Source organism: Struthio camelus, chromosome 12 (genome assembly GCF_040807025.1).
Source record: "Struthio camelus isolate bStrCam1 chromosome 12, bStrCam1.hap1, whole genome shotgun sequence".
NCBI lineage: Eukaryota > Metazoa > Chordata > Aves > Struthioniformes > Struthionidae > Struthio > Struthio camelus.
Window position 1 is genome coordinate 2,188,754 of NC_090953.1, and position 20,031 is coordinate 2,208,784.

Genomic DNA, 20,031 nt, shown 5'->3' on the forward strand with positions numbered 1-20,031 from the left:
AAGAACACGTGATTCTTCTGTCCATAGTAGCATGGCCTATGACAGACACATGGGCAGAGAGCTAATTGCACTATCATTCACAGCAACAAATGTATATTTCTTTTTCTCCTTATCTTGGTGATAAGATGAGCTGTTGAATTTACGGCAACCGTACTACAAGCTGTAGGGGATTTATGAAATGAGGAGGCTCTGCCGAGGTCCCAGAGAGCGTATGAACAGGGCTGTAGAGCGTTATTTGCTAGCAGCCAGCTTGGCTACAGCAAGATTAAAAATCCCGCCAAGCCTTAGGGTCACAGCTTGTATGAAGTCTCCCTTAGGCGCAGACAGGTCTGTGGGAAGTTCTACAAGCAGCACTTACCTGTACCTCTCTCCTCCTGCTCTAGGGAGTTTTGCAGAAGAGCTCTGAGAAAGTCGCCATCAGACTGCTCAGCCTACACGCTGTCCTTCGACACATCCATCTTCATCATCGAGAGCACCAGGAGGAGGGTGGCCGTTGAGGCGACGCTGGAGAACAGGGGTGAAAATGCCTACAGCACAGTCCTAAACATCTCTTTCTCGAGAAACCTCCAGTTTGCTAGCTTGATTCAGAAGGTAAAGATGAGTTTCAAGAGACTGCGATTACAGGAGGAGAAAAGTTGCAGTGAGGTGGGGGCTACGGTGGGTCATCAAGGCTGGCGAGGGATTGCCTAGGGAAGGGGCTCAGCTGGCCCTGAAGGGGCTCGAGGTGGCGTCAGGCAGCCTCGTGAGGGCAAATTGCCGCATCCGCGGTGCAAGCGGGCACCTTGGAGAGAAGAGCGCAACCGAGCTTGCAAAGTGAGGGCAGTTTTGCCTGGGTGAAGAAGCAAAGCATGTACTGCTCCCACAAAGACTGTGAAAAATATGGGCGATAAATCCTCATGCTGCAGGGAGGAAGAGCTAGTCACTCACTGCTGGGGAGCAGGAAGGAACTTTCATATTATTTAGCACGAGTTTGCTGAGGGAGATCCAGTGCTTTCCACAGAAGCTTCTAATCCTGGCCAGATGAGAGAGATGGCCAGATGAGAGTCCTAAACCAGAGCCCAGTAATTTCCTTATACCTCATAAATTAGGTGTATTTGTGGGGTTAGTTTCTAAGCATTTATGAGGTCTTTAGCGTGCAGAGACAAAAATATTTTAATTTTAAAAGCCTGAAATAAGATCAAATGCAGATTAAATTATTTCCCGTTTTATTTTTCTTAGTTTCATCGGCATTTGAGAGTATCTCTCACTCGTATTTTTAAGCTACAGGAGTAAGAAAATATCGTTGCACATAGCCAAGTTTCTGTCAGGGATGAATTCTTGCAGCCGAGTTATAACTCTTGAAAATATGGGCTGATAATGGGAACATGACCGTAGCTTAGCACCGAGCCAGTCCCTGCCGCTTCTCCACGGTGCCCCCCTCGCTGGCCGACGGGTGAGCTCTACCCAGCGTCCCGGGCGCCCTCCCTCCGTGCCCTGGCCACCCCGACCCCTTCCAGCCTCCCCTGCCGCAGGGCATCGCAGGGATACCCTCATGGGCCCAGCGTTTCCTGGGGCTGGCTTCCCTACCCCCTGGGCTTCCAGAGATGCGTCCAGCCTAGATGTGGCCAGAAATTTTCCAGTGAATCAGTTTTACACACAGGGCAGCCCCATTTCAGGTCTCTCTTCTGGCTTCCCCTGACCCTGTGGGAGCAGCTATTTATCAGTCCTGTGCTTTCCTTTCCTGCAAACACGGGTGTCCTCCAGGTGAAGACGCTCTTTGCTTGCACCATTATTTCCCTTTTACTCCAGCTCGCTCCATAGCACGTTGCTCACTGCTGGCGGCAGATACCGCGCTCACCAGAAGAGCTGCTATTTCCCAAACCTTGATAAATATTTCGCTCCTGCCATTGCTCGTTTCAGTGCAACTCTTCCCCCTTGTTAGAGAGGTTTTGCCTCCTCAAGAGGCTGCCCTGTGCCTTTATGGCTGGCTCCCAAACAGCTCAGCACCCCTAGTCTCCTGCCTCCCCGATGCCCCCAAGCAATTAGAGCTGGGAGGTGGGTGGCTCCTGCTTTGAGAAGCCACCACCAGCACCAGGGCTGAGCTCTGGTGCCCTGTTTTAGCTAGGAGGGGATGAGTTTCCAGGGCTGGTGGTATCATGTGCCCAGAGGTGCTCCTGGGCTGGAGAACTCCACATCCTGCTGTTGGTAAATATGCTGATCTTGCTGAGCCTCCCTTCATCCACTAATGACTTCATAACCGGCCCGCAGATCGCATATCCTGCATTTGTTATTCTAAATGCTTTGCCAACTGAAAATTGTGGGACACGTTGCCCACAAAATAAGAAAAATGTAGGGGGCCACTGGGCATTTGCTGATAGATTACTCCAAATTAACCAAGAAAAAATATTATGCTAGGTAACAGCACAACGCAGCAGCGTTTACAGAAAATATTTTTAGCTAGTTATAAGAACGTCACTCTGCTAATGTGTTCCTGGCTACTACTGCTTATAAATAAGCAAATTGCTACCAGAGGGGACGTGTTGGAGGCTGTACAGAGACCCGAATGTAAAGCAGTCGTGGCCCTAGAAAGCAAATGATCTCGAAGGATAAGGAGTGGGAGAGCTGCGTGCTGCTGCTGACCGCTGTCGAGGCAGAGCGTTCATCCCCGCTGCGGCCGGGGCCGCGTCATTCCAGTTGCTCTCCAGGATGTGTCTGGTGGCAGCAGCCAGCGGCACCCGTGGGTGCCAAGGCCCTTGTGGGGGGCACCCAAGGCCCTTGTGGGAGCTGCTCCAACACAGAGCCAAAAAGAGACCCCAAGTAGTTCCTAGTCTCCCTGCAGGCCCAAGCTTTGTGCTTTGCAGCAGGCTAAGAGCTTCCCCAGCTCAGCTGATGAGCTGGAACCCGTTCAAGCAGCAGGAACATAACTGTTGAGACTAGTAAATTAAATATTACTCCTTAGCTGATGACTGCACAGAATAATATTTCAAGTTATTTCTTGATACTTCCTCGTGACTCCTGATCATAGAAAAATGTTCTTCACTACAATTACTGTGCCAAGAATCATCAGTTTTATTGAGTCTTTTTCATTCATTGTTGCAGTTAAATTTCTAAACAGGATTTAAATTGGAACGCTTGAAGTTGCTTGTTAGAAATGCCCCTCGGTGCGAATGGCCCTAGAAGTTAAGCTGCATGGGGAAGATTTTGTAGCTTGCAGCAAACATGGTTTTTACCCTCCCACCCCCAAGCTGAAACCTTTTCCAGGCCATATGCCAAGCCCCGAAAGGTGTGTTTGCTGGTGTCCATAGAAAGCCTGGCTGCGGGACTGGTACCAATGCAAAGCAGGGGGTGTTGTTCCCGGTCTCATGGACATGTTGCATCCCGTTTTAGGATGACACAGACATCAACATTGAATGCATGCCTGAAGATAAGCATCCCAACAAGAAAGTGTGCAACGTGAGCTACCCGTTTTTCCGAGCTAAGGCCAAGGTAAAGCTGTTCCCTTCCACTTTTCCAATGGTGGCATGTGCATGGGGAAAGGGCGTTCTGCCACGCCTGGGGAAGGGAGCCCCGTGCCGAGGCAAAGCAGGGTCCGTGCTCTCCTTGTGCTCTGCTCCCTGCACCCATCACCCCCTCGGGCCCGGACTGCAGAAGGGCAGACAGGGGGCTTGAACAGGATTTGTAAACATACTTGACTTCTTCCCTTTTTCTCAGTGTTGCTGGTGTTTGAAAGACATATTGGGGGGCCTTGGATGGCCAAGATGTTGCCTAAAAGCTGCCTTGAATTCTAGGAGATCTTCAGGCCACAAAATCAAAACCAGCTCCTCTGAGTCAAAGAATTTAACTGTAATCCTTTGGAGCAGTTTAATGTTGGCTTTGAGCCACCTCTGGTCATTTATCACTAGACTTCCCTTCCCTGCAACATGAGTCACCTTTTGCTGGTAGGTAGAGCACGCTCCTATTTTTCTTGCTCTGAACACCCGGGGTCTATCCAGACCCTCCTATAAGTCTGCCCAAGGCCCCCAGGGTGGTAGCATCTTCCAGACCACAGTCTGTCTTAAAGCATTTCACAGCACTTGGCATAAAGCCAGGTTCAGTTAGTATCACTTTTTTAAATGCTATAAAACCGTTTTAGTTCCATACCAATGAATACTTTTGCAAACATTACATGCAGCATTAATGTATGTGATGGAAAGCAAACTAATGTCACATGCACCCAGACCCGGACCTTGTAGCTAAGACCGCTCTTAGGCATAATAGGTTTGCCACATGAAAGGCTCCGCAAATCTGAGCCTCCCTTTTACAGGCAACACAGGATAATCCTTACGCAGAAGAGCTTGCCCCAAAGCGTGAGAGATTTGCAGATTATCAGCTCCTCGAGCTGGTGCTGGAGCTAGCAGCCAGCACCGCCGGGCTCCCTGCAGCGCTGCCCGCTTCACCATGCACACGGCGCTCAAGTGCAAAACTGCAGAGTCTGTCGCAGGGTTGCAGCAGACTCTGGCTCCCCTGTCTGGCCTGTTACCGAAAAGTTTGCTTTTGTGGGCGCGTGCCTCAGGTGGAGGGTTTCGCAAGACCTGAGTTTGACCCTAGAGCCAGGTTTGGCAATCTGTAGAGTGATGGCAGATGCAACTTTGTGATCTTCAAGATCCAGATTTCCACCTTTACTTTGTACAGTGCTTGACTTGACTTGGTCAATGCAAACACCTGACCACATCCCTTACTAAATACTGTCTGCCTGTCCTACATGCTCGCAGGAAAGTGGGGTGATATAAGTGGAATATAAACAAGCAGGTCATGATAAAATCTTTCCTAGACACAAACCAATATATTAGTCTGAAGCCTTTGCTTGTCAGAAGCTTGAAAATGACAGATGTGCTTCAGGCACCTCTCTAGAGTTTAAAGCTCCCAATAAAATAGTCTTGGATGCTTGTGGCCATAGACGAAAATGGAGCAGCCTGATTCCCCATGACCTACAGGGGCTGAGAATGCATCTGCGTGGCATCAGGTAGTCCAGGTCCTGCCAAAACAAAGACAAGCTGGAAATGGAAATTTGGCCGGAGAGCAGCAGGAGCTTTAATATTATAATCAGCTGTGCAGTCCCAGACAGTTTGAGGTCATTGCCACAGCTCTTGCAGATGTGACATTTATCACATTTTATTGTTGTTGGAATCTCTCTCTGGCATTCCTTCCCCTGCCAGCGGACCCTGTGCCGCGGATGGGAGTTAATGGCCTCTTGCCACGAAACTCCTGGAGATTTCGCCTTTTTAAAGGGGGGCTTCTTTGTTCTCCGGCCTAAGAACTAAAAATACAGCATACAGGCAGAGAAAAAATCCCGCAAACCTTGGGTGCGGCCTCTTCTCTCGCTGCAAAGATAAGACTGCCTAAAGCCTGTGGCTTCTGCCGTCGCGTTTTGTAGAGCTGCCTGGCACGCAGAACGGCAGGGGCAGCAGAAGGGCTGGCCAGAGGATGTGCTCGCTGCTGTGGCTCCGCTCCACACCTGGATGGCGTGCTCTTTTTTTTTCTAATGTCTTCTCCACTCTGTTCTCAATCTCTGCAGGTAGCTTTTCGCCTGGATTTTGAATTCAGCAAGTCAATTTTTCTTCAAAGCATGGAGATCTATTTGACTGCCAACAGGTTAATGACTGCATTTTCTCTCTGCTCCCTTTTCACGGGTCTGCTTGCTATATTTGCTGCCCGGATGTGGTGCTGTCTGCACCGATCCTGCCTCCTGCCCCCGCCCCCCCCCCCTCCCTGCAGCTCAGTAGCTGCTGGGTTTCACCGCTTGCCCCCGCTCTGCAATTGCAGCCTGAGCCATTTCCCTGGAGTGAGTTTGGAGAGGACAGACTTGCTGCTGCTCTGTTCGTTGTTGACAGGAGCCGGGGTTTCCATCTTCAATAGCTGCTAGCACGCCTAAGTGGTGCTGGCGGCTTTGCTCCAGCGCTACCCCTCAGGGAATAACTGCATGGAAACTAGATTACCATGGGTTATTACAGAGCATGCAGCAATGAATTTGGAAGTCAGGATATTTTTGTTTATGTATATATTCATATTCTTTCTGTATGTATAGCAGGGTTGTGCTGTAGCTGCCACGTTCTGCAGCTGAGCAGAAAGGGTCTCTAACCGCAGCTTTTTATTTAGCCCCTCTCACAACCGCAAACGTTCCCAGGAAAAAATGTCTCATAACACCTTTGCAAAATTCTCCTCACTCACTTTCCAAGCACAGGTAAATTGTTCTGACAGCCAAGTGAAATCTTATTAGGGTTTTCTTCATTTTCATCAATCACTGTACCGGAGGGCAGCCAAGAATTTCCTGTGCTGGGGCTGGTGCACGTGCAGGACTGTTTTGAGACCGCTCTATGCTCCAGCGAGGGTACCAGAAACCTTTCTCCAAATGATCTACGTTTAGAGCCTTGGGCTAATAAAAGTTACTGAGCAAAATTGCTCCTTTTTATACTTTTGCTGAAACTCATTTGTTCAAGCTTCCCCCATGTGTTCCCTATGGCTCCTATGCACCAGAAAGCACAGGGATGCTGGCCCCACTGGGCTGCAAAGGAAGAAGAGGAGGCAGGTGACGTTGTCCAATAGCCCCCCAAGGAGCAGCGCAGGACAGAAAACTTTAATGGGGTTTAAGGTAGAGCTTGATGCATTTATGACCAGATTTACATGGCTTGGCAGCCTGGGCCTCTGGAGCGAGCAGGCCTGAGGTCCCAACCCATGCGGTCACCCGTGTTCCTCTTTCACCCAGGCGCAGCTCATTTTAGCAGTCCTGCTGGGCTTGAGGGAAAGTGTTCACAAAAGGCTGACATAGCATCCAGCCCCTGCACATGTGCATGCACGTGCATGTGTATACACACACACACTTAGCATCTTTTCCACCACCCCATTGGGGGAACCCTCCTCAGATGACCCCGTATGCCCCATATCCCGTGGCCCAAAATGCGAGAGCCCGAGTCCAAGGTGAGCCAGCCACCCATTTCCCCCACCAGCATGGCAAAACGCTAAAGCGGCAGCGCGGTTGCACGCTGCAGCCCGTGCCTCTCCCTATGGGTGGGCTTCCCCTGTGCTCGGAGGCGCTAAGGGGAAAGGATTAAGCATTGCAGAGCCCGTGAATCGCGCTGTGCCAGCAGGAAATGCTCCCGTCCCGCCTAGGGAAGGTGCCGAGGCAGGCAGGAGTAATAGCCTGATGCTGTTGCACTCCAGAGGATTCCCCTACTTTCCTGTAAGAATAAAAGCCGTTCTATGCATGTATTTTTTGCAAGCTCTGACGGCTGATAAATTGACCGTGGTGGGTGCTGTTGGGAGCTGAGGGCCAGGACCCTGCTGTGGTGCCACATGCCCAAATTATCCTGCCAGCCTGCCCCTGGGCAGCGAGCCATGGGACCTAACCGCCCCGTGCTCTGCTTGTGTTTCAGCGACAGCGAGGAGAACGAGAGCACCAAGGAGGACAATTCCGCCCTCCTGAATTATCACCTGAAGTACGAAGCCGACCTGCTCTTCACCAGGTGCGATCCCAGGCCCCAGTGGGGAGCCCAGAGGGTCTCGAGGGCGATTCTGGCAGGTTCCCCAGGCCCCTGCCTGCAGGGTTGCATTTTTGCCCTGAAGCCAAGCAGCTAGATTTGCTGCAGCCTGTTGCGGCAGCAAGCGCAGGTCCTTCCTCGCGCAGGGATGGCTGCTTTGCTGCTTCTTGCCTGCTGCACATGACACTCAGCAGACACTTAGAAAAATCAACAGTAAAAAGCAATGAGGTGCTGTGCATTTAATAACGTTTAAATGCACAAATGTATGCAAGTGTCAATAAATCTGTGCAAGTGCTATTTTATTTTTAAGGGGAAAAAAATACTTATTGTAGATGATAATGTTCATAACATGTGTTACTAGCCAGTGCTGCGACTGGAAAGCGCTGTGTCTGGGCTGGTAGCCATACTGTTTAAAATCACCTCACCAGAAGTGTAGCTGAAGGTCATGCATGGAAGGGTTTTGGGCATCGACATTAACTAAAATGCTTTCCTTAAGTGGAGTGCATCCTCTGTCCAAGGAGAGGAGGCAGCAAAGGCACAGATGATAGTTTATTAACTCAATTATAAGAAAAAATGCAGACCCAAGAAGCACATTCCCTGGCACCACCCACTGTAATTCTTACCAGATTTTAGAGGCCTTCAGTCATTTTTTTTGTATTTGAGGCAGTGGGGCACAGAAAATAAAGCCACTTTATTACTTGTAATGTATGGAGGGGGGAGGATTCTCAATTTTAACAAACGTCAGAATCGCCCTTCTAGGAGGAGGAAGAGCTTGGAAAAAAGGTAACAACAGAAAACGCACGTTTGGGTACCTTAGGAGAAAAAGAAAGGAGTCATTTTGAAGGGCGTTTGGGTTTTCTGGCCGCTGCCCCACGTGCTGGCAGCAGCGCGCGCGGAGCGGTGCTGGTGCTTTCCCGCGGCGCTGCTGTCTGGCGGGGCACGCCACCTTGGCGTGGGCGGCCCGGGGCAGTTCACAGATCAGATGCTCCTGGCTCCTTCCCCTCCTCTCCAGCTGCGAAATATAAATTTGATTTACTTGCTTAGATTTATATGTGACGTTAAAACCGCTGATCAAGGCCTTGGATGTCTCTGTTATGTTAAAGACGTGAGAAAAATTATATAATGAAGGGGAAAATACTGCAGAGGCAGAATAGCGTGAAAATCCTTCCCCCCCTTTTTTTTTTTAATTTTCGTAAGGTACAGACAGGGAACGGTTTCCACTCGAGAAGAGGCCAGGCAAGAAGCCCTCTTTTTGGAAAAGACGCCTGCAAGAGGAGCTAGCGTGGCCTCGCGCCGGGCGCTGGGGCATCGCCAGCCGGGCAGCGGGGCATCCTCAGGGTGCTGGGAGCCTCGGTGGCCCAGCGTGGGGTCGCCGCTCTTTGCGGAGGTGCAGGGTGCAAGGCTGTTTCCTGTTCCCTCTGAGTCTGGTGCAACTTGATCTACTTTTTCACGACAGGGCATCCAGCCTGGACTACTATGAAATCAAGTCGAACAGCTCCCTGGAGAGATACGACAGCATCGGTCCCCCGTTTCATTGCATGTTTAAGGTAAGGAGGTGGTTTAGGTCGGTCACCAGAAGCCCTCTCCTGCAAGGAGCCGTGCGACCCTCACGAGGTGCCCCGGGAGCCGTGGCCTCGCGCTGGGGGCTGATCCCGACGGTGTTAAAATCCCCCTCCGCCGTTGCAGCTGCAGAACCTGGGCTTTTTCCCCGTGGAGGAGGTGACCATCAAATTCACCATCCCAGTGGCCACCAGAGGAGGGAATCGCCTTCTGCTGCTGACTGATTTCACTACGGACCAGGTAGGAGGCGGGGGGTCCTGCCCCAGTAACGCCGGGTGAGTCGCTGGTGCTGGGAGCCCGTATCGTCCCCTCCTAGGCAGGGTGCGGGCCGCAGGGCCAGCAGTGAGGTGGGGACAAAGCTGCCGCTGCAGCTTCCTCAACGCGGCCGAGCGCCGCGGGAGGCGGGTCGGCGGTGGCGTCCCGCAGCAGGTAGCTCCCTTCCGTGGGCAAGTTCCCATCCTGTGCTCGCACCTGGGCGGATGCCCTTATTAAAGCCTTGGCTCTTGCTGCTGTCCTGGGGCTTCTCCCTTTGGTGTTTGCTTGGCTGGAAACATGGAAAATGGTTACAGCCAAAGGGATTAGGCCAAATAGTTCTCAGCGCTAAACTTCCCTCTGGTATTTAATGAATTCTTGAGGGTCTTGAAAGAATTAACTTTCTGGAACGAGCTGGAGGCTTGAGTGACCATAAAGTGGCAAGAGAGCTTGGAGCAAGCAGCTAGGTATCCTGTGACTCACATTGCTTCTGCAGCCATGCATACTTCACGTACCGTCTAATAAAACACAGCCTTCCATAACAGACAGTGTGTCAAGGGCTATTTTTGGCCTCAGTCAGGGTTTTTTGTATTCCCAGCTCTGGCAAACTCCCTGTGTCACCTGAAACACCCCAGGGCACACAGTCAATGTCCTGGGGAAGGCTGTCTGCTGGACCTGTTTTTGTTGGGGAAAAGGCACAAAAGACGGGAATTAACTTTTCTGCACAAGGATGCTGGACTCCTCCTTTCGGGCAGCGTTTACTTGGTGGAGAACAAAAATAGCCCACGATCTGTGACGCACCGGGGAGCGTGAGTTCAGACCATCAGGAACCGAGCAGTCCCACGCAGATAACTCTGCCCTGTTCCAGCAGAGCTGGGTGAGGAGCCAGGCTAACGTCGTTCCTCCAAAGACAGCACTATTTTAATTTTAAAAGGCTAGTTAGGAGAGCCCTGCACTGCCCGTTGCATGCTGTTTCTGATGCTCGCCCAAGCGTCCTTGCTGCAGAGCCGGGGTTTAGCAGTGAGACTTTCTCTGGCTCCGTGCCGCCGAGGTGGGAGCTGCCCCTGCTTGTGCTGGGTCGGTGCTGCCCCGAGCTGTTGGCAAAGTCCTGTAGGTACTGGAGGTGCCAGGCTTCCCTGCTCTCCATCGCCCCACGGAGGGCAGGGGCTTCCTGGAGAGGGTATCAGAGGCACACAAGTGGCACAGGCTGTGGCTGCCCTCCTGGCGCACGGGGTATGTGCACGGCCCCTTCTGCAAAGCCGCTCTCTGAGCCCTCCTGCTTTCCCCCTCCAAAGGAGAACGCAACCTGCAACGTCTGGGGAAACACCACTGACTACCGAAGCACACCCACGGAGGAGGACCTCTTCCGGACCCCCCACCTGGTATGCTGCGCGCACACGCTGCATCGCGGGCCCGGCCCCTCGCCGGGACTGAGCCGCATCTCCCATGGCGGCTGGACCGTCGGCCAGAAGTGAGACAAAGCCGAAGGGAGGCGGATGCCCCATCGGCACGCAAGCTCCCGGCCCCTCTGGGACCCTCCCGGGCAGCACGAGCTGCAGAGTGAGCGGCAGCGGGCACTGCCCCGCTGGCAGGCTCTTCCCGTGTCTCTGGGCGCACAGCTGGCCGGGAGGGCTGCACAGCTGGCCGGTGCACAGCTGGCCGGGCTGCAGGGCACGACGGGAAGCGGCAGCCCAGACTTGCCCTGGCCCCGCGGGAGCCTGGCAAACTCAACTCCCCGTGGCCTCCAAAGAGAGCAGGAGCAGGCCAGGCAGGAGGGGTGGTAGAGTGGTGCCGCTGGGTGCCCCACGGCCCGGCGCTGCCTCCATCGGCTTCTCTGGCCTCTAACAAGGCGTCAGCCGTCGCCAAGAGGGCCGGTTTGGGATGCCGGTGCCTGGTGCTGGGCCGTGCGGCTCCTGCCGCTGCAAGGGGCCGGTTCTGCCCACGCAAAGCGAGGGAGCAAATGTCAAGGCAGGAAAAATCGAGGAGCTCGAAGCCCAGCTGCAGCTTCACCCCTGGCTCTCCTCCCACACAAACTCGGAGGCTGCTCACGCCTGGGATTTTGGTTGAAGTCCAATCTCTAAGGCTTGATGTCTGATCCTCCCTTTCGCTCACAAGATTTTCCTCTCCCCCTTTTCTCAGGGTGTGCAACGAGAGGAAAAGCAGAGCCAGCCGGCAGGGTCTTTTCTTTTCCTGGCTGTGTAGTGAGGGCAGTGCAGGATATGTTTAATCCTGCACGGGTAGAGGAGGAGCTGAGCCCAGCCACGTTCGACAGTGACGTTACCAGAACGTAAACTTCTTCTTTTGCAGAACCACAGTAACTCTGACGTCATTTCTATCGACTGTAATGTGAAACTTGCACCTAACGAGGAGATGAACTTTCACTTACGTGGCAATCTGTGGATGAAGTCACTGAAAGCAGTAAGTCCCACAAAAGCAGACTCGTGGCCTTTGAGGAGAAATACCCCAAAGGAAAACTTGCACAATGCAAATGCATTGTTTTTCCCTCCTACAACTGCCTTCCCTCCCAGGAAGCCCCGGCGTGCGTGGCTCGATTTGCATTTTCACATCCTGTTTATTCCATCTGCACGAGCCAGTATCCCCCTGCCCTGTCTGCATCCAAAACCTCACGCAGCATCGGGGGAATTTAATGCAGAGCAGTCACGCAGCCCTCTCGGGAGAGATTTAGCCACACTCACTAACACACGCTCGCTCCATCATCCTCCCGCCACGAACGGGGCCTTGCAGGCAGAAACCTCAGTGCCAGTCCCGAGCGCGGCCGAAGAGCGGAAGCCGCAAACCCGTGCGGGAGCAGAGACGGGCTGGGTGCAGGCGGGGGCTCTGCCGGGTGCCGCCCGGGTGCCCGCCTGGGGTGCTGGCTCCTCTGCCGGTGCTCAGGCACGGCCCCGGGTGCCCCTTCTCTCTTTGCGCAGCTGAAGTTCAAGTCACTGAAGCTCACCACGAACGCCGCTCTCCAGCGACGCTTCCGGAGCCCCTTCGTCTTCCGCGAGGAGGACCCCAGCCGCCAGGTGAGCCGCCGTGGGGCCGGCCCGAGGGCTGAGAAACGCCAGCGACAACGCGGCAGACGACAGATACGGATGCTCGGGTGCCCTAGCCCTGTCCGTGCGCGCTGCAGCTACCGAAGGAGCCCGGCAGCGGTTTAGACAGGTCGAGGCAGCCAGGCTGGCCCCGTCTGACCCGGCAGTGGTCCCCAAATAGCTCGAAAGCAGAGGAATTACCCATTTTCCATGCTCAGAGACTGCCCTCCATCAGTAAAGCCAGCAGGGAAGTGCCAGAGCAGCCGGCAGGAGTGACCCTCCCTGCGCCAGGCGCTGGGTGCCCGTGAGCCGGCTCTGCAGAGCCCGGAGCAGCTCAGCGCAGCTTTGGCCAAGCCAGGGCAGCCCAAGCCAGTCAGGGCCCTGGCAGCACCCTGGTTTAGCTGTGGAAACCCAAGCGATCCCTGATGCACGGGGTGGGCAGCCTCCCCCGTGTCCCCAGCATCCCCACCGTCGCATCATCCCTGCTGCCCGCAGCGTCCCCACGCCCTGTCCGTTCCCGGCAGCCTGGCTCTCGCCCCCGGGGACAGTATGTTTTTTACGCTCTTTGCCTTGCAGATAACGTTTGAAATCTCCAAGCCAGAGGAGTCGCAGATCCCCATCTGGATCATCCTTGGGAGCACGTTAGGAGGCCTCCTGCTCCTCGCCCTCCTCGTCCTCGCGCTCTGGAAGGTGAGGAGGCTCTTTTAAGATGGGCACTTCTTTTCCCATTTGTGCGTTCAGGGGCCTGGGCCACCCCCTGCTCTGTACCAGCAGCCCCGCTGAGTCCCTCAGCCTGTCACCCACGGGCCCTGGCCCTGCTGGGGAGCAAACGCGGCTTTTGGTGCTCCAGCCCCAGCTTCGCCACCTGCCATGGAGCCCCAACCAGCGTCCGTGGGCATCCCGGGGAAGAGGCCACACGTCCAAGTGCCACCAGTGCCTGGAAAACAGTCACGGTTGGGTCTGGTCCCCACAGTTCAAGGGAAGGTGGGGGAGTGACGCCCAAACCCTTCAGCCTCCCAGGCCCTCGACGAGGAGATCGCGGGTATTTCCCACGGGCTGAGACCCGGCCGGCCGCTCTTGCGAACGCCGGCAGGGCAGCACAGGGCGGAGAAGGCTGCTGCGAGGACGCCAGGCTGCCAGGGTTGCCGTTTGATGTTTATTAACCCGGTGGGGTTAGAGCTGGCTGTGCTGGCAGTGGGGCAGGGGTCCCGCTTCTGCGCCGTAGGCTTGCGCACGGTCAGCTTTCGGCACGGCCCCTGGGCACCGGGGGGCTGAGCCAAGGAAATCCTTTTGCACGCCCGCTGCATTGAGTGTGCGCTGAGCTCCCCGCACCGGGGTGGGGGGCAAAAGCCACGGGGGAGCGACCAGCCCCACGCACTCGCTCTGGGGACCCAGCAGGCTGCAGGGAGGCTCCCGTGGCTCCTGCTGCAACCGAGGGCTGCAGGGTGCCCTGGGGGGGCTCTGCACCGGCTCCACGACGCTGGGCCATCCTGCTGCAGGGCTGGGGAGGGCCGGGATCGGGGCTGCTCTGTAAAGGCAGCAATGCTCCGATCTGTTCGTGCATCTGGGGTGGAGGAGTCTGAGCTGATTGCAAAAAAGAAAAAGTCAGAAAGCTTCTGCTTCTAGACACCTTCCCGCGGTGGTTTGCCGGCCTTCTTAGGACTCTGCAATATCGCAAGGAAGTATTAAACGTAAACCCACCTCAGTAACGCGCGCTGAACGTTTTAACATCAAAAACACATTTCTTTCGAAATTGGCTTCTCTGACCTCTTTTGATTTTCATTTTATTAATATTTAGGGCCTAAACTGCCTGGCAGTATCCCTTTAAAAGAAACGCACTTCAAAGTAATCAGCTGAAGTAATGGTGGGGTTTTCTTTTGTCTTCTCTTTAATTCCTACAGCTTGGATTTTTTAAAAGTGGCAGTCGCAAGAGAGATACGGAGCAGGAACAGAGTGCCAAAGTGTTAGAATGAGGCTTCCCCAGCGAGGGCCACTAGAGCTCGTCTATCTATCACCACCTTCCTAGTAATTTACTGATTACGGAGTATATGTTCGTCTTGATGCCGAGGGATTTGTGTGCTGAACTCTGTTTGCATCGAGATGAGAAAACACCCCTTTGCGTGAAATTGCCTAAGCAGTTCCAAAAAAAATCCAAAAAATCCAAAAAAACCCAAACCATTGGTGGCCCTATGCCACGGGAGCACACGCAGCAAAGGTACTTCAAACTGGTTTTAAAACAGCTCTGTCGGCCTGGGATGGGCCAGCGGTGCGTCCTGAGCGTGCGGACGCCGTGGGAGAGCCGGCGCGGCGGGCGCGCGGCCGAAGGACCAGGGCGAGCAAATTACCCGAGCCCTGCGGCGAGAGCGGGGGGGACCTCAGAAAACGCGGGTTGCTGATTTCCGCGGCTGAGCTGTCTCAGACCCCAGGGCTTTGCTGCCCGCGGGGGCTGCGGGCGCCGCGGGAACCCGGCCCGCGGCCTCGTCACCCGCCCGGGGCATGCCCCAGGGAATGCAATTTCTCAGCCGAAGGAAAGAGACCAAAAATTGTCCCCCCAAATTGTCTGGCCAAGCGCAGATCGAGCAGTTTGCACAGGGCTGCACCGCGGGCTGCGAGGCTGCAGCGCCTGGTGGGCGACGGCTCGCTGCGAAGCTGCAGGTCACAAGTCGGCTTGCCTCAGCCTAAACGGAGCAATTGAACGGAGATTTTAATTTGCCTTCTTTTTAATGCACTGAATACAAATAATAGCAAATTAAAGCACCTTAAGGCAAATCTCCAGTGTCCAGCTGTATATACTTATTCTAAACATATTTACCTGTTTAAACAAAAAAAAAGCAAAAAATGTAAAAAAAAAAAAATCAAAAACCAGTTTGAAGTGTTTTCTACAAACTGAGCAGTTTCAAAGAGCATGTGTCCAGCAAGAATCCAAACGTGTATTATAATTGTATATACTTGGTGTAATGCAAAACCGGATGGTCAGTGCTGTTTGACAAAAATCTTTCTTTTTGCATAATAGAATTATTTATGCTAATATTAATTTTATGGATGAAAACAAAGCATATGTCCACCTGATGTGTAATGAAGTTTGTTAAATACTGTCTCAGTATTTTTTAAGGATTAAAAATACAGTATTTTAAAAATTCATAGTTTCCAATACCGTTCTGTGTTAACCCACTTCCCCCAGTGACCGGTTTATCAGTGGGTGAATTGTTCGCATCCCTTTCAGAGAGAGCGGAAGAGGACTGGATTTAAACCTGGCTCCCCACGTATTTATTTTGCTGTACAGCCTTTTGCAGAATGACTGCAGAGCAGCCTTCTTTTAAAGGGACACTGTCAGGCGGGCGACGAGGGGCTGGTGCCGCGAGCCGAGGAGGACGTGGCCCAGGCTCAGCCCCGCTGAGCTTTGCCTTCGCTCACGTTGGCAACTAAATAAATCGGGAGCTGAGCGGGGGGGGAATCCAGTTTTCATTGCTGACATCCTCAGCTGGAATAGAAAGTGTTGATGTCGCTTTCTAGCTGACTTCGGATCCCGGCTGGGGTCTTGGGCTAGCCTGGAGAGCCAAAAATCCCGGCGTTGAGGTCCTGGGAGGGGTTTCGCAACACCGTTTTGGGGTGGTTTGGGCTGGATGTGCTCCCTTGGAGTCGTTACGGCATGGGGAACGGCAAACGCGCCCGCGGCCCAGCTAGCGCACCAAAGACCTTGAACTTTGCAGACCCGTTTTTTTTTTTTTTTCTCCTTCTTCATGAACAACCAATTTTCATAATGCCACTGAGAGCACAGAGGCAGGATACCTGAAGAGTACGGAAGGTCTCTTCCCAGCATTTCGTCCAAAAAAAAAGTAACAACCGCTTTGCAAGGGTTCAAGCCTGAAAGGGTCTGGGATATTGGTGCCATGAAAGGAAGACATTTGTTTCTCTTTTAGGCTAACAGCTCTCGCTCTGCTACACTGTTCCTCCCTCCCCATACTTTAATTGCAATACCCTCTGGAAAAAAATAACAGCTACCTGGAGGTCAGAAATCGTTCGGGCCTGATCTTGCAGCGGGGCCGTCCCCGGCCGCCGGCTTTTCGGCTGCCTGCAAAGGGCTCCCGCAAATAGCAATGCCAGTGGGTTAGCTGCTGGCCAGCTTGGCGCTTTGTAGCTAGCTCAGATTAGCTAATTTCCTTCGCGCTGCAAGGAAAGGGTGGTTTGCGACCAGTCCCAGCTCTCGCACGGCTCAGCCTCGTGTTTTGCGTCCCGGGAAAGGCTCTGCAAGGGCCGCGGGCTGCTTCCAGCCGGGCCAAGGGCTTCGCCAGCGCTGCAGCTGCTGTAAGCTCTGCAAGCAATACACTTGTATACCGGGGCCGTAAACACGGTTAAATATTTGCCTCTACCTTTGTAAACACTGAAATACTGGGAAATGCAATTTTTCAGCATTGCATACACGGGCTCAACTGTCAGTTAGTTATTCGTGGTTTATCGTTAAAGCCGGCTCACACCACGGTGCTTTGGAAACGCTGCATCGTAGGCCCAGAACCAGCGGCGCCGGAGGTCAGCAAAAGCTGTCGCCAGCAAACGGTGCCCCCCGCGTCAGGAGCCTCGCCGGGCCGAGATGGCTAAGGAACAGGAAGAAACAACCGTGGGATGAGGCCGGGGTGCTGCCTGTTTAATTTGCGAGATGGTAATTGAGTTGCATCTCCCTAGCGCAAACACGATCGCTTACTGCAGGCCGGAGGAGCTGCCGCACCCCTGCTCGGGCGGGCGCAGCGGCTGGGCGCCCGCTGGGCTCGTGCAGCAGGGCTGGGGCTCCCTGAGCCCGCGCTGGGACAGCCCCAGCCGGCCTGGGAAGGGAAGCTGCATCGCTGTTAGACGTCAGGCCAAACACGCTCAGCACGAAGCAGGAGGACGCCAAGCCATGGAGACGGCTCCTGCCTGGGTACCAAAAAAAAAACAAGCGCCATTGCCATGCCCGGGGATGGGTTTAATGCAGAGAAGCACATCTTTAACCAAAAAAAAAAGCAAGACATTTAAGAGCCCCTAGTCACCCCGGGGGTCTCCAAACAGGGACGTGTCCCTGCCGGCTTGCTTTGCACAACGCCCGAGCTGCCGCAGCGGAGCAGCGGGAAGCGCTGCTGCTCTCCGACAGGTTTCTCCTACAGCTGCAGGGAGAATAACTTTAACCAGACGTTTAGCTATAAAGCTGTCAGTACGGGTCAGAAGTGCTTATCAAATTGGGTTTGGTTCTTCTATTAAAAAAAAAAAAAATTCCCTTTTTTTTTTTTTTTCTGTAACCGCCACAAAACGCAGAGTGTCTATGAGCTGCAAAGGACCCCGTTCGCCCCGGGAAGCAAATGCGGGAGCCATGGCTGGCGCGCGACACGCGGCGCTGCGCCTTCCCGAAACGCGGCTGCCAAGGGGCGACGGGTCTCCACCTTCAATTCAAGCCCAAACAAAATGCAAAGAAAGAGGGTTTTTTTTTTTTTTTTTTTTTAAATAACTACAGAACTGAGACCTCGGGTAAAACCATTGTGTGTTTATTTATGCCAACAAGTTTTTTTTTTTTTTATTTAATCAATTTAAGTGACAACAGGACGGCAGCTTGGGCCAGGCGCCCAAGTCCCCATTTGGCAGGTGCTTGCACTGGAGCAGCCAAAAAAAACTCATTTAAAAAAAAAAAAAAAAAAACCACTTATAAATCAAGTGTATATTAAGGGCTCACCTTAATATTGACCCAGATAAAAAGAAACTGGTCTCTTTTTTCTTCAAATAAAAGTTTAATTTTGCAGGTTGACATAGGCTAAGCAGGAGCTGTTTTGGGCAGCACTGGCGCGCTGCCCGCGAGCGCAGCCGAGGCCAGAGCCGAGATGCACTGAACCTAAAAGAATCACATTGGTGAACTCTCAGAAAAAAACAATCCGGAAATTTGGATGCAAATTTTAGATTATGTAGCCATAAAATATCGCTTTTTATTAAAAGTACTCCCAGGACTTTTTTCCTGTAGGTATTTGAGACAGGCGGCACTGCGCACATTTAGCTTTGGAAAAGGCCTATGTACCACCAACAGAACAGGACTCAATGGATCAAACAAGGAATAAAAATGCACTGTTTGTAAGGCATCAGTATGACCACAAGAGTGAAATAAACCCAACAGAGCAACATCCTTGGGGTTCCCGAGCCCCACAAATGGCCTGATTACAAAGCAACTCTTAAAAGTAGTAGCGGGCAAGCGGCACGCCAAACCCAAAAATTTGGGTCCATCCATTTGAAAAAAAATGTGAGAGCGGTTTTTCAGGAAAAATTTTTTTTTTAATTCAGTGACGTGCTTTCCGCTGCTCGCTGATGTCTGGGCTGCTAAAGTATAGCTGAGCAGTATTTTCCTCCATGCAGCAGGTGCAGAAGCCTATGGAATAAATAAGTTAAAACCTGTGATTTCCAAGCAGCCGCACGATGCCAGGACCAGAGCCTTCGGCCCCAGGCAGCAGCAAAGGGCCGCGGCTTGAGTTTAGCCGCCTCGCGGAGACGCGTGCGCGGCGGGGGAACGCCGGCTCCCTGCCCTGCGCGTCGGGGGCTCCCCCCCCCCCCCGGCCCCCGGCTCGCCTGCTGCTGGACCCTGGTGGGGTCACAGCTCTAGCTGGCAGCCCACCACCTCCAGGCACCCACGCGCACGCAGCGGGGGGCGTCACCCCGCTCCCCTTCCCAGCCAAAGGAGCACCCATGGGCTTTGCGCAGATTTTTTTTTTTTTTTTTTTTTTTTTGGTCGAGAGCTTTAAATAACCCTCCAGGAAGAGAACAAGCGGCCGCTTGCAGCCATCAAGGCTTGCGCGGGAAGGATGCTGAGAACCGTGACGGGCGTTTCTGCAGGAACAGAGCAGGGCAGTTGGCGAAACGGGCCAGCCGCAGTGATTTTTCCAACCCGTTGGCCACGTGCTTTTACTGCCGTACGAAAGGTAGCAGAACGGCAGGGGCACCACGCGCATCCCAGTTTGCAGGTGCAGAAACGCACCCGCCTCTGGGCCCAGGACAAAGCACAGCGCCCACCACGGCGAGAGCAACCTCTCCAGCACAGCTAGGCACGCTCCCCCCCCTCTTTACACAATTGTGCTTTGCAAACTACTGCCGCGAGGTTTCACTGCTGCTTTTGGGTAACAGCATATTCTCTCCTCAGGTCTTCACATACTGAAATCAGCCCAGCAACAGCATGATCCAAGAGGAACCTCAGAAAATATGCTGCAATGGTGCCAAAGGTGGGAGCGGATCAGTGCACGGAGCTACAGCCAGCGAGGAAGCAGCAGCTTTCCCAGAAGATTGCGTGGTGTAACAATTTTTTCTTATTAAAAAGCAGAATTTTGGGAGGAGGAGCTTCCTTTACCTTATTATTATCGACAGATATTTCAAACATGCATGCTTGTTCCAAGAACGGCTTTATGCAGGTATTTCACAAGAACACAACACTCAGATTATTCTGTATGTCAGAAACAGATCCTGAGAAAAACAGTGCGAGGAAATACTGTCTCAATCAACCATCCAGCAATTGGTAATTACTTCCATTGGAGCAATGGCGAATCCTTTCTGTTATCTACTACTAACTATATAACAAATGGTATTAGTCACTAATGAGTGCGTAGCCCTCTCCCCTCTTTTCACCCATTCTCCCAAGTCAAACAGATTCATGGACCACTGATTCTCATTTTTAACTATATGCACATGACGAATTA

General features: G+C 53.1%; 1 protein-coding gene across 1 annotated transcript in view; it reads left to right on the plus strand.

Annotated features, from left to right (window-relative positions):
* The window catches only part of ITGA11 (integrin subunit alpha 11), a 61,398-nt gene extending 46,240 nt beyond the window's left edge, over window positions 1–15,158 (plus strand). Inside the window, exons 20-30 of the mRNA XM_068958505.1 lie at window positions 384–591; window positions 3,367–3,465; window positions 5,534–5,610; window positions 7,389–7,478; window positions 8,950–9,040; window positions 9,180–9,293; window positions 10,601–10,687; window positions 11,613–11,723; window positions 12,236–12,331; window positions 12,917–13,030; window positions 14,242–15,158. Of these exons, the coding sequence (XP_068814606.1) occupies window positions 384–591; window positions 3,367–3,465; window positions 5,534–5,610; window positions 7,389–7,478; window positions 8,950–9,040; window positions 9,180–9,293; window positions 10,601–10,687; window positions 11,613–11,723; window positions 12,236–12,331; window positions 12,917–13,030; window positions 14,242–14,313 (1,159 nt within the window). The 3' untranslated portion in view covers window positions 14,314–15,158. The remainder of the gene's footprint in view (window positions 1–383; window positions 592–3,366; window positions 3,466–5,533; window positions 5,611–7,388; window positions 7,479–8,949; window positions 9,041–9,179; window positions 9,294–10,600; window positions 10,688–11,612; window positions 11,724–12,235; window positions 12,332–12,916; window positions 13,031–14,241) is intronic.
* The last annotated feature ends 4,873 nt before the right edge of the window (window positions 15,159–20,031 follow it).